Raw genomic sequence first — 12,584 nt, forward strand, 5'->3', positions numbered from 1 at the left:
TTAAACTCGATCAAATATGGCGAANACAGGCCCGGAAAAGCTGAGTTGCCCAATCTTCCTCCCGGGGCTATCCCCGTGCAAGCCAAGAACAGGCAGAGGAACTAGGTTATTTTTTTAAATTGTAGGTTAAGAGACGGTAGTCGCGTTAGCATTTTTTTATAAAGAGAATTGACGAATATGTAATTATTATTTATAAAAGTATATTTACATGTATTATTACTACGCTACAAAAAAATCTACTTCCTTGTCCACACTGATTTTTGGTTTATATATCAAGTTACTGGGCAGACCAGTAGACTCAAGGTTCGAATGGAGCTACCGTTATTGAAGAACGGTGTATCAAATTATTGCTAAAAGAGTGTTCTTAGATGTTGTTAGATTCGTTTCCCTGAGGTGACTTCAGAGGTCTTAAATTTCCAGGAAAACTAGTCCACTTTTGGCATTGAAAAGGAATGTCGTTTCATGTTTTGGTCACATCTCAGTTTCTGATACATCCTCATCAAGTCTAGTTCTAACATTTCCCAGTTTACACAAAATATATTTGTTGCTTTTAAAATTGATATTACCAAAGCGTAACGTAATGTGCCATTGTTTGGTGTAACTGTCTCGAGAAAAAAGGAATAATGCCATTCAGTTAAAAAATTGTTAGAAACAGTCACGATCTTATACCTGGGGATAACACTCGTACTTGAAGAAATTTTTACGTGCTGTCTCACAACACCAGTAATTATAAAATTGTTCACACGGGTATGCATCCTTGCAAGATCCTACCCAGGTCGTTGCATAATATAATAAAATTTAATTTATTTCTATTCTCACAGTAGGTACTAACTCATATTTACTCGTATGTAGCAGGTAACTTTCACTGGTTCGATCTGTGTCGCAACCTTTCTCTGCATGTAAAAGTTTTCCTCATACAGGGTGGTACCGGGAACGCTATCGTATTACGTACTACATTCATGGGCTTAATCACAAAAAAATAGAACAGTCGTGGTCGGTATATCTAAATAAAAATTCTGATCTACAATTTAGTTTTGGTGAGTAATTTTTAAACACCCTGTCGTTATTTGCTAGTGCCAGAACTTTCCTTACTTAATTTCTGTTTCTTCATCGTTATGTAATGTGAATAGTTCATATATAAGTTAATTATAGTTTGTGTAAAATATAGTTATTTCTAAATAAAGTGTTATATATATTTTTGTTTTTTATTGCCATTATTAATTACATACACGTTACAAATAATTTGCGCTTGAAAATTAAGCTTTACCGATGTACTTGAAGGCGTGCTTTCTACCAATTTCTTCAAAGAAGTATTTTGATATAATCCTTTCATATATCTGAGGAATCCTGAAACAACCGTTGGTAAAATACCTAGCAATGAGAAGGGAGTATTCTTTGTACTAATTTTACAGCGTTTTTGACTTATTTGCAGTGGCGGCTCTTGGGTTCGATACCAGGGAGGGGCGGAAAAATTTAGGTACAAAGTAGGTATCGCCGATAGCGTATCGGAAAAAAATCAAGTATAATTCCATTCTTCTGCTTTTGTCTGAATTAAACTTTTCAATTACTTTTTCATTAAGGTTTGGTATTTCTCGCACCATTGAATTTCCTACAACCATTTTAGACTTTTACAACTTTTTAAAAAATACACAAGAAACAAACTAAACAAAGCTCAAACTGAATAGTAAATATGCGCTACTCCCACTTCGTCTTGCACTGCTACGCATCGCTAACCGTGACCACCGCTGTAAACACTTTAGAGATGTAGAGGTGATGATTGCACATTACAAATTTAACATTGTGTTTTTAGCGTTTCATAAATTAATGTAATTATTATAACATTGTAAACTAAATTTTAAATTAAATTGTATTACCATGAAAATTTCTAGGAGAGGCAGCGTCCCAGAGCCCCCCCAGCCGCTACTGCTTATTTGTACTTTTTCACTCAGTGCACACAGTATATTTTTTTCCAGTACTGTCAACTCGAATAATAAAAGATACTTATACTGGAAATGAGTACATAAGTGGAAAACGCGATTAAATGAAAAAATTATAAGAAAGTCTGTATGTACAGGGTGATTCACTATATTTTGACCCCCTCCCTTAACTTTTTTGTTGTTTTGAGTCATAAAAAACGTGAAATACAAAAGATGCACGTTCTATCCGAACATGTAAAGGTATACGGGGTGTTCAATTTAAATTAACAAAGTTAACATCCGCGGTCATTTTGTTTGTAAATTCGTGCAACTTTCGAATTTCACATTTTTTTGTCTCTTAAAACAAAAAAATTAAAGGGGTTGGTCAAAATATATGTACTTACACATTATTCGTACAGGCGTCGATCATATTACTGTAGTACGAAGAACAAAGGTTTGGGTAAAATATCTTCTTGTGTAAAAGCACTCCATGGCAGACCATATACAACAGCTGTCGTGGCCAAAAGTTGTTCTTTATATTCAATCTATCGCTCAGCTTGGCATAGAGAATCTGAAAATATCGACAAGGACTCTTTCTTCAGCTGATGATACCGCGGGAACCAACTACTCTGCGGACTAAAGCTCCGATCAGCATTGATTTATACTCGAAAATCTAGTAAACATCTAGGGTCTCACGTCAGCAGAACCATCAGACATATACCGGTTTCAAAATTATTATTATATTGAAGCCAAGACATTGACTAACGGTGACCATACATAGATTTAAAGTAATGACTTCAAAACCGGTATATGTCTGACGGTTCTGCTGACGAATGATGCTGATTACAAGGTATAATTCAGTGGTAGGCAAAGTAGTTGTTTCCTGCAAAATCATCAATTAAGAATTATTCAGCAGCACCGTGTTATATCTCAACAAAAACTATATCCACATTCTTTTAGATTCGATAAAATTTGTTAACAATGATAGTTACACAAAAAAATATTGTTTTGAATACTACCATCTTGAATTGCTTCCTTTAAATGTTTTTTCTTGCAAAAGAGTTTACTTAATACAAGCAAGTCTTCGCTTAGTACGTTCATAAAAATGTATTAATATTTTCTTGACGAGATTTAATTTTTTTTCTGTGTAAAACATTTTTACCTGTAAAATTGTGGTAATTCCTACAACTACAACTTGAATATTTGGCGAGATGGCATATGTTAATCCAGAAAGAAGTCCAGCTAATAAACCGTGAAATTTCCTTCTTATTTTGCCCCACTTGAGTAAGTAACAAGTTAACATCTAGGAAAAGACAGAACAGGAGATGAAGAAACATATACAATTCAAATGCATTCTTTAGACAAATTAGTACATGTATTTCATAAATTTAAAATTAAATTTGAGTTTTTGTAAAACTACAGTTTTATAATATTGTGATCTTACCCTGTATACCGCCACATAGCCACCTATGAATAGGCCAAATTTAACATTGGATGTGCTCAATAATAAATTAATAAAAGTCCGAGGATTTCTAGCTAACTTTCCTATTTTGGGAATTGCTCCTCGAACCACATTTACAAGATACCCTAAGGAGAAGTATTTCACGAATCCCTAAAAATTGTTTAATTTCTGAGTTTATAACTAACCAGTAGCAGAAATAAGCATAAAATTAATCCCGTTTTTTTAAGTATGGTTTTGTAACTCCCATGAAAAAGTTGTTTAGACAAATGTAAATGTAGAGTATGAAGAATAGAAATTAATACTCAAATGTTTTGTAAGATCTTTTATAAATCCTGAATAAATCGTACATCTTTCCAAAACTTCCAACAGCTGCTGGGATGATCGCAGGCTTTTTCCTCATCAGGTTTATCGACAATTTTCCTCCTGGGTGGAGTATAAAACCTACAAAAACGTTATTATTAAAAATAATTTTTGCATATGGAAAAAGTGATGTGACCAGTAATTTTGTTTGAAACAGTATTTTGTTTCCCTCAGTAGGCAATTAAATGATTAAAACAATAAGTTCAAGATTACATTAAAATACAACGATAATATTGTTACGATAATATTGTACAACGTGGAAAGTTTGAAATTAATGTTACTTACCAAAAATATATCATGTTCAGTTCATTTGTTCGGTTTTCCAAAAGATACATCAAGACGGCACTGACTGCCATAAACAATAAAACTTCCCTAGTTTCTGTTATTTCGAAGAGCGAAAAGTTGACATCATTTAATAAAGTTTCTACAAACTGACATCTACAGTAATGTTAAATTAAATAAATAGAAATAGTATTATTTTTATGTATAAGTGTTTAGATTTCGTGTGTAGATACTTACCGAATTAAAAAATATTAGGGTGTTCAAGATTTGATTTTCCTTTGTTTCAATTAGTAAGGATAAACCGGAGACTATTCCAGGAAAAACGACCACATTGTAATAGTGGATCCTCCCAAATATTTTTCTGAAAAATAGGTCTGTCTTGAGTTATAATAATAAAATACAGTTACTCCTAAAGATAGTCTAAATAAAAAGTCTTCGTTGTACTTATTTTCATAAATATGACTAAAAATGAACGCGCTCATAAATGTGTGTTTGCCCATTCATACAGTCATGTATAGCAATGGCACCAAATTTGTTTAGTAGTACACTTGTTTTTAGTCAAGGCCAATGCGGTCTCTCTTTAAATTTGGAGAAAACAATAAACATTTTGGATAAGTATCTGAAAACACAAAAATACATGTTGGTACTGTAAAATTTACCTTAGCGTGCAAAGTGTGGCTATCACTAAAGACCCCAAGCCAACACCATATAAAATGGCAGTACCTTCTGCTAAGACTAAACTTTTGATAAATTCTACATCTTTTATTTTCTTGTAGTTGATCATTAGCTTTAACTGAAAAGTACAATAAAAACTCATATAATTTTGCATGAACAGAAATGGACATATTTTGTTGTTTAGCATTTTAGTAAATTATATGCAGAAAGTCAGATTATATTTTGGAACTCACCAAATAGATGGGGAAGAAAAACTTTGCAGTTCCTTTGACTACATTAGACACAAAATAAGGTGAGATTACTGCTTTGAGGCAGCTGCTTTCCCAGTAATGCAAGTCACTGCAATGTGCATTTTTGTCGATCTTTCTATAAAATAACTCCTTACTGATAGCCGACATGGCATGAATCTGCTATACCTATATCCCGAAGTAGGGTAAACTAAATAGATTTCTACGTTACTTTGGATCCAGTACTTCGATGAATATGTATTGCTATTAGCATTGTCTTTGTACAAACCAATTAAATATGCAAAGATTTTAATAGGGCGACCAAAGCAAAATGTTTAACAAGTTAATAATTGTACAGAGCTTGTTAAATTGTCAAGTCAAATTTCAGCTATGGAAAAACTTGAAAAATAGACATAAATATGAAGCATAACTTAATTGGCAAATAATATCGACATCAACTATATATTTTAACAGTTGTGACAAAGAGTAAATATAATTACTGTTTTCCAATTTTTGTAACAGTTATATTCATAAAGCATAGTATTACATACCTACTTTATAAGGTGACCTATATATAAGGTTAAACCAAATAAGTTCGAACTTGTCCTACGGTAAAAAATGTAAACAACTATTATTGTGAAACATTTAGTAAATTTCAAGACAATTGTTTTCCAGTTTTTAAGTAAATAAAATAAAATGTATTGATTTTGGAGTACGAAGATAGTGTTGTGCTTAAATTTTAGCTCTAATTTTAGTAATTATGAACCTTTTAAAACAGGAACTTTTAATCAAATTATGTATTTGAAGAATACGTAATTAAAGTGTTCCTACAGCGATCTTCGCCTTAGAATTTGACTTCTTTGTGCCTTAGGATATTTTTCTGGCATGAATTCGCTCCGAACTAGTAGGTATATGGGCTTGTCTTTCGGCGAGATAGTTTCTTATTGTTGCCCTGCCTCAGATTGAATATCGTCGAATTTGGGAAACTCGTTTGCGAAACTTCATGAGACAATTTCTATTATTTTTTTTTTTCAAATAATTGTTACCAGTTAGTTACGTATTTTAATTGACGGTGCTTTAGTTTAAATGAGGGAAAAAATACGTTCAAATACATAAATTCGACATAATTGAAATTTACACTACCAATATTTCGATGTTATCTCTTCTGCTGAATATTCATTTTCAATTTAATTTCTTATTTTCGAAACAAGACGGTTATAAGTTATAGATGTTATTCATGGTCATTTATAATAAATTCTAATAGTATTGTTTTATAAACGAAGGTCAACTTTAATATTGCCACAAGCACAAATTCTAAATAACTCCGTCTTTATTTCACAGTGTTGAAAACTTAACAGCAGATATTTTAAAATTCATCATTCCAATGGCTCGTAATAATAAAAACTAAGCATTTGCTCAAAGTACGTGTACAAGCAAGTAAAAGTGAGCAATTAAATGAAGCTAATAAAACTTTTCCATTTAAATTGGTTTGCAATTTTCCGCGGCAGTTTCCAGAAATATATCGTTCTCTTCGTTAGAAGAAGTATTTATTTGCTGTGTCAATTGTGGTGCACAGTGAAGTCACTGGCCTGTGATCTTCTGGTCCTTTTCGATTGTTATAGACGGGTCATTTCTAAATACCCTTACCATCAGAATTATATGCTATAAAGGGTGTTTCTGAAATAAGTTCCTTGAAAAGGGCACAAAAAACCTCGATGAGGAACACCCGAGGCGCAGTACTCGCGACATTGGCGCCTTGACATCTAACAGTACCGTGTGGCGTGTATCACAAGAACAATTATTACACTCTCCTATGTACAAAGGATTCAGGCATTAAATAATAATGATTTTCACTCTGTGGTATCAACATTTTCAAGGAATGCAGTTATTGCAGAAACACTCTGTATGTTATATTGTTAAATAAATCAGAGGTTCTATTGCTTTTTGTAGATCTTGATCAAGATCCCTTTTATTCGTACTAACCAATGACTTTCTGTTATTTGTATACGAAAATAAGACACTTTTATCGAATTTATTATTTAATTTTACATTTGTTTAAATCATCCATACAAATTAAATAAAACACACTCACGTCGCTCTAACAAATAAAAAATAACACCATGTAATTTTTAATTACAAAACATATAAAAGCTACATTTAAAAATACAACGTATTAGACAATACTATTTATTAAAATACCGCCTCATCTACGGCTACCACTGAGGTAGCTAGAAACATTTTTTTTACTTTTCCTATATCTCCTACCTAACGTATTAAAAAAATTAAATACATATAAATAAATTTGTCATCCAACTCCTAGCTTACTCAATTTCAATGCGAACGATATGCCCGTCACCCCCACCAACATAGACTTCCCCCTTATCGCCGATCGCAATGGAATTGATGACGATCTCCACGTCACAGGAACCGTCTTGCTTGATGATGTCGTCGTCGATGTTCCATTTTTTCACCGTTTTGTCCCATCCGCCGCTAAACAGGACGTTCTTGTTGTTCCACGTGGTACCAGCCAATGTGTTGATGATCATCTCGTGGGCTCCCTTAAAAAAGGTAGTACATTGTTGCACATTTTAAATGGTCAAATTGTCAATTTGGCGAACTATTCCTTACCTCGACTTTACTGACGGGTTTGAAATGGGACTGGTCATTGTTTTCGTTGACGATAATGTCTTTGCCTTCCCTACTAGCGAAGGCGAAGAGTTGCTTTCCTATTAAGGCTATAGGGGCTCTGCCTACGTAGGTCTTTTTGGTGCCGAACTGTATTTTTTCACCTGTAAGAAATTCGCACTTAGTGTAACTCTTGCACTCGGAAAACTCCTTTCAATATCCATTTTTACCAGATTTATTATGCTAGGGCTAATAATAAAATATATATGCCAAAAAAATAAATACAGTTTGAGACTTACCACCAAGATGGACGTCAGTAATGACAAGATCTGTGTCTTTAACGGAAAATAGGAAGTTTCCAGACACAGCCATGTCCTTAACAGGTTCTGCTACGTTTAGGGTGCCATAGGTTTTGTTGTCTTTCCAAACTATGATCTGAAAAAAGTTTCTCGATTGGTAGTTATATATTTGGAACAGTTTCTGAGTCATTGTTTTCAGTTTGCAATCTGAATTGATTGGTTTTCATTTATAGCTCCAGATGCCCAACAATAACAAGAGTTTTACTGTTTCACAAGGCTTAAAATAAAATTTTATTACCAAAATACAAACATTCAGTTTATAGATCCCAGTCGTGTGGAATTTCCAAAACTTTCCTAATATTATACCTAAGCTAACTCAGTTAGGTTGCATTGAGCCGAGTCTATACAGCCTGTTTGATTATAAAGGTTACCCATTTTTGGAGACCCCCTAATATATATACAATATGTGTCCAATCAAGTCGGCACCATATGGGATACTTTTTTATTATTGGTTTTATGGAAAAAAAGGTATTCTTGATAAAAAGTTCTGCATGGCCTAACCCAAAACGTTATAATCAGATTTCAATTTTTTGCAGTAGTATACGAGGTTTGTCGAAAAATGTAAATTTTGCTCAAGAGTAAAGTACCTTTTTTACAATATCGACAATCGTTATTAATTGTAAGAAAAGGTGATCTTAATAGAAAACTACGGTCAGGTATACAATATTATCCATCTACCATTATTAGGAACATTTACTACTCACATTTCCAGTATTATCTCCTGCGTAAAGAGCCCCATTGGAGTAGCAGACCTTCCAGAACTCATTCTTGTCGTCTTGGGCCAAGACTTCCTTTTCTTTGAGTGTGGTCAGATCGAAGGATTTGACGGTACCCTCGTTTGAGCAGGAGTAAAGAGAATCATCGCTAGCTGTAATTGAGTATACGGAACAAGGGTGGGCTTGGACTTCTCCCAGCTTGGTGAGATCCGAAGCCCATACCTGGAGGAATATTAACAATATTATCCGTCTCTATCCAACAATAAAAGACATATCTACGTCCAAAACAACTAATGACAGGTTTGCATAAAAGCTAGTAAATTTTTTTAGGAAAACATGTACTTACTTAATTTTTTAGTCAAATATGTTTTACATGAAATAGTCAAAAAAAAAGAGTTGTACATTTTATTTTTTTCATTAAAATGTGTCCATGTGTCAATACATATTATTTTTGTTATGAATGAATGAGTACAAGCAAATGAATCTGTTCAAAGATGCAGAATGTTTCATATTTAATGCATACCTCTAGAAATTCTCGCATTTCAAGGAAATTTCTTGGCAACAGTCATCGCCTGTTATTTTGGTGAATGTTATTTTGAGTGGGTTTGTGTATACAGTACAAAGTTTATCCAGCAAGTTCTAGAGCATAAGTTTTATTGAATGCAGTGCAACGACCCCTATGTAAACACTTGCATCGACGTTTCACAATAATTGTTACTCGTCAGTTAAACGAAGCAATAATTTGGTATAAATATAAAATTGGATCTTCACACTGTATGTTTAGGGTTGGTTATATTTATCTTTGACACTAGAGATCGCATCAAAATAAATATTTTCAGACAGTTGCAGTTAGCATAGTTTGAGTTACTTTTAATAAATAGCTCAGTAAATATGTATTTCTGCCAAACATTTGACAGTTTGGGACACCGTGTTACTTTATTTGTATAAAGAAATATTTTAATCTTTTTTTACAGATTAGTTTTGATTAAGTTTTCACCACCTACCTTGATCCTACCGTCATCACCAGCACTGTATAACTTCCCTTTGTGGTAAAGTAAAGAATTTACATCAAACTCATGCTTGTCAGCATCATCAGCTCTGCACCCAACACGAAGAGTCATTTTCTAAAAAAAATGTTTTGAATTAGCAACCAAGTGTGAATTGTTGAAACTATGAAAAAATAAAGCAAGTAAATATAAAGCTTCTCTTTAAATATACATATTACATAAGTTCGTCTTATATTTCTTTATTTTTAAGATACTAAATTATATTTACAGTTACGTCTAAAAAGAAAGATTTGCGTAAACCTTCAATTCTGCTGAAAGATATATAGAGTGTATCTTGGACAATGAAATATGTGTTTCATTAAATAATGTAAACTAACGTTATTTTAGATGTTTATATAGGGAGAAAAGTGTTCTAATATTTACAAAAATGTTATAATATATCACTGAGAGAAAATGTCTTAGATCTATTGGAAAAATTATTTACATTTGACTTAAGCAGAGTTTTGTGTGATTGCAGAATATATATCGACATACTTTAAAATTGGATATAACTGTTATATGATTAATTCGTTTGTCTTGGCTGAATTTCGTGTTGACATTTGTTCCAAGTTGTCAGAAACAAGAATAGCAAAGAATTCTTTGAAAAGTTTCAACACATTTAATGATTAACATGCTAGGAGTTCTGTCGAAATTGTTTTTCTGTAAACTTAGCTTTAGTCAGATATTTGTCGTGTAATCATGAAATCATGACATTAGAAGGAAACTTCCCTTGGATTTCTATGCCAGGTGTTCAATCAAGTGTTTCCCTGCCAAACGAAAATGTTCTGGGTCATTTACAAGCCTATAAAATATTTTAAACTTGCTTAGTTGTTTATTACAGAAATTCAGGTCCGTAATAAGTGGCTCACTTTTCAATCAATGTCGGTATGTTTCCATAATCGTTTTAATCACAAATAAAATTTCGGTGCCTATAAATATGGAGTAAAATAATTTCCCAACGTGTTATTTTTAGCGCGTTGTCTGGAAAGTTAATGAAAATTAACACCGGACTTGTTTGGGGTTCGTTAGCCAATTCAAACACATTTCAGAGTGGAAAAATAACAAACAGGTACAAAAATAAGAATTTTATGACTAGACGAACAAATGAAAAAAACATTTGTCCGATTTGAATCAAGATGGCGATGAGAGAAAAGAAGAAACTATTAAGTATATTTACCTCTTTATTTCCGTCTCATTTGTTGGCTTGTTAATTTGCTTAGGCAATTTTAACCTTAATTAATTCGTTGAACTGTTTACTTCGAGATCAAGCTTGAAACAGATTTTTTGATCGAAAATATAGTTGGTTAAAAGTAACAGCTCAAGCTTCAGTTTTAAAAAATTGACTAGTATTGGTTGAGACAATATTGCATGAATCAGCAAAGTGATAAATGAAAGTGTTTTCTTTGTATTTTTTCTTCTTTTCACTTGTAAAAATGTGTATTATATTTCATGTAATAAAAACATTTGGCAAAATCAAGTCATTGTTTTTTTATTACAATAGTTCCTCATTTTTAAAATAATAAACGTATCTGACGTTACTTCAAATACATTTGGAGAAGATATTTATAATGTTATTTTAACGTAACTAATACAAATATTTATTTAATCGTAGTTTAGTAGGATTTCGTACATATGGTTTTTGTAAACTTCACACAATAGTGGCTCTAAAAATAATGAGAAAAAACAGATCGTTTATAATCTACATCACTTTCCCTGTTTCGTTATTTAAATAACATCACATGATATTTCATGGGAAGTGTAGGCTTACTGCAAGATAAAAAAGCTTTTCAAACAATCTGAAATTAGTTTGTTTATTTTATTCTGTTTTTATCCAATCGAAAACGTACCAGTGAAAAAAATGGTAATGTAAACGCTGTTAAAATATTTTTTAAAGATAAGTTACGTCAAAGTTAATTTTGAATCTTTATGAACACTTAATTTGTTAATATTGCAAAAGCCAGTTGGGTTTTTGAGAGAAATGTTCACATGATGATAATGCTTTCCAGTAGATAATAGAAAGATGTTAGATTAAATATTACTTATTGTTCTATTTTATTAATATAATTTTATTAAATTCTTTTTGTCTTTAAATGATTTCTAAATAATATGTTGCTTTATCTATGCAATTTCATCTTTTAATAATTACTTTGCTTAATTTTCAGAAAGCATATTTATTTGATAAAGAATTTGTAGCTGTCGAATAAATGAAAAATATAAATATAGGGTCTATTACATGTAATGTCACTTTTATAGACATGAAATATCGCGAAATTCGAATGGGTCACTTTGACGAAAAGTACCTGTTAGTTATTTCTTTTCTCAACTTTTGACAATTTTAAAATCTTTAAATACCTTAGTTGTTCTTTTAAAAATTTGGTAGGTATCAAAGAATGTCTATAAAAGAAAGGTACAATACCACAACGATACAATATACTTTAATATATATTTCTTCTTTAAAGTTTTATTAAACAATTAAATATTTTTGAGTGTTAAAAATGAAATAATTAAACCATATTTAAATTAACAGTAAAAGAATTAAACTAACTAAAAATTAACTCGAAAACCAAAGCAAACATTGAATATTTTTTAGTTTTAAATGAAATAATATTCAAATTAATAGTGCATGAAATAAATTAACTAAAAAAAATTCAAACTAAAGGCAAATTAAAAGAAAATGAACAAACAACAAATAATAAATGCACGATTATTGAATGAATAGAAAAAAATAAACAAATACCTCAAAAAAAAAACAAACAGTTCGAAAAAAAAACACTAAAAGTAATGTAAGTCAAAGGCCTACTTACCGCTATGTTTCTTCTTCAATTGTTACTTGCCGGAATTCTATCAAGCACTACCACCAGATGTGTACACCGTCCTTTTAAATCCCTTGTTGTACGTGCTGTACGACGTGTCGGC

The 12,584-nt window shown here is 31.8% G+C and overlaps 2 protein-coding genes across 2 annotated transcripts; both read right to left on the bottom strand.

The window, feature by feature from the left end:
- Positions 1-1,191: 1,191 nt before the first annotated feature.
- LOC108917209 (transmembrane protein 135-like) lies at positions 1,192-5,122 on the bottom strand. Its single transcript, XM_018723695.2, has 9 exons — positions 4,929-5,122; positions 4,680-4,813; positions 4,258-4,381; positions 4,024-4,169; positions 3,726-3,819; positions 3,361-3,528; positions 3,079-3,219; positions 2,321-2,487; positions 1,192-1,347 (listed from the first exon to the last, which is right to left on the bottom strand). The coding sequence occupies exons 1-9, from the start codon at positions 5,091-5,093 to the stop codon at positions 1,257-1,259; spliced, it is 1,230 nt and encodes a 409-aa protein (XP_018579211.1). The 5' UTR covers positions 5,094-5,122; the 3' UTR covers positions 1,192-1,256.
- A 1,917-nt stretch (positions 5,123-7,039) lies between these two features.
- LOC108917203 (myosin heavy chain kinase D) lies at positions 7,040-12,561 on the bottom strand. The gene is made up of 6 exons (XM_018723687.1): positions 12,473-12,561; positions 9,627-9,746; positions 8,611-8,844; positions 7,847-7,982; positions 7,551-7,711; positions 7,040-7,480 (listed from the first exon to the last, which is right to left on the bottom strand). The coding sequence occupies exons 2-6, from the start codon at positions 9,741-9,743 to the stop codon at positions 7,244-7,246; spliced, it is 885 nt and encodes a 294-aa protein (XP_018579203.1). The 5' UTR covers positions 9,744-9,746; positions 12,473-12,561; the 3' UTR covers positions 7,040-7,243.
- Positions 12,562-12,584: the final 23 nt, after the last annotated feature.

Source organism: Anoplophora glabripennis, unplaced genomic scaffold (assembly GCF_000390285.2).
Source record: "Anoplophora glabripennis isolate ALB-LARVAE unplaced genomic scaffold, Agla_2.0 scaffold41, whole genome shotgun sequence".
Taxonomy (NCBI): domain Eukaryota; kingdom Metazoa; phylum Arthropoda; class Insecta; order Coleoptera; family Cerambycidae; genus Anoplophora; species Anoplophora glabripennis.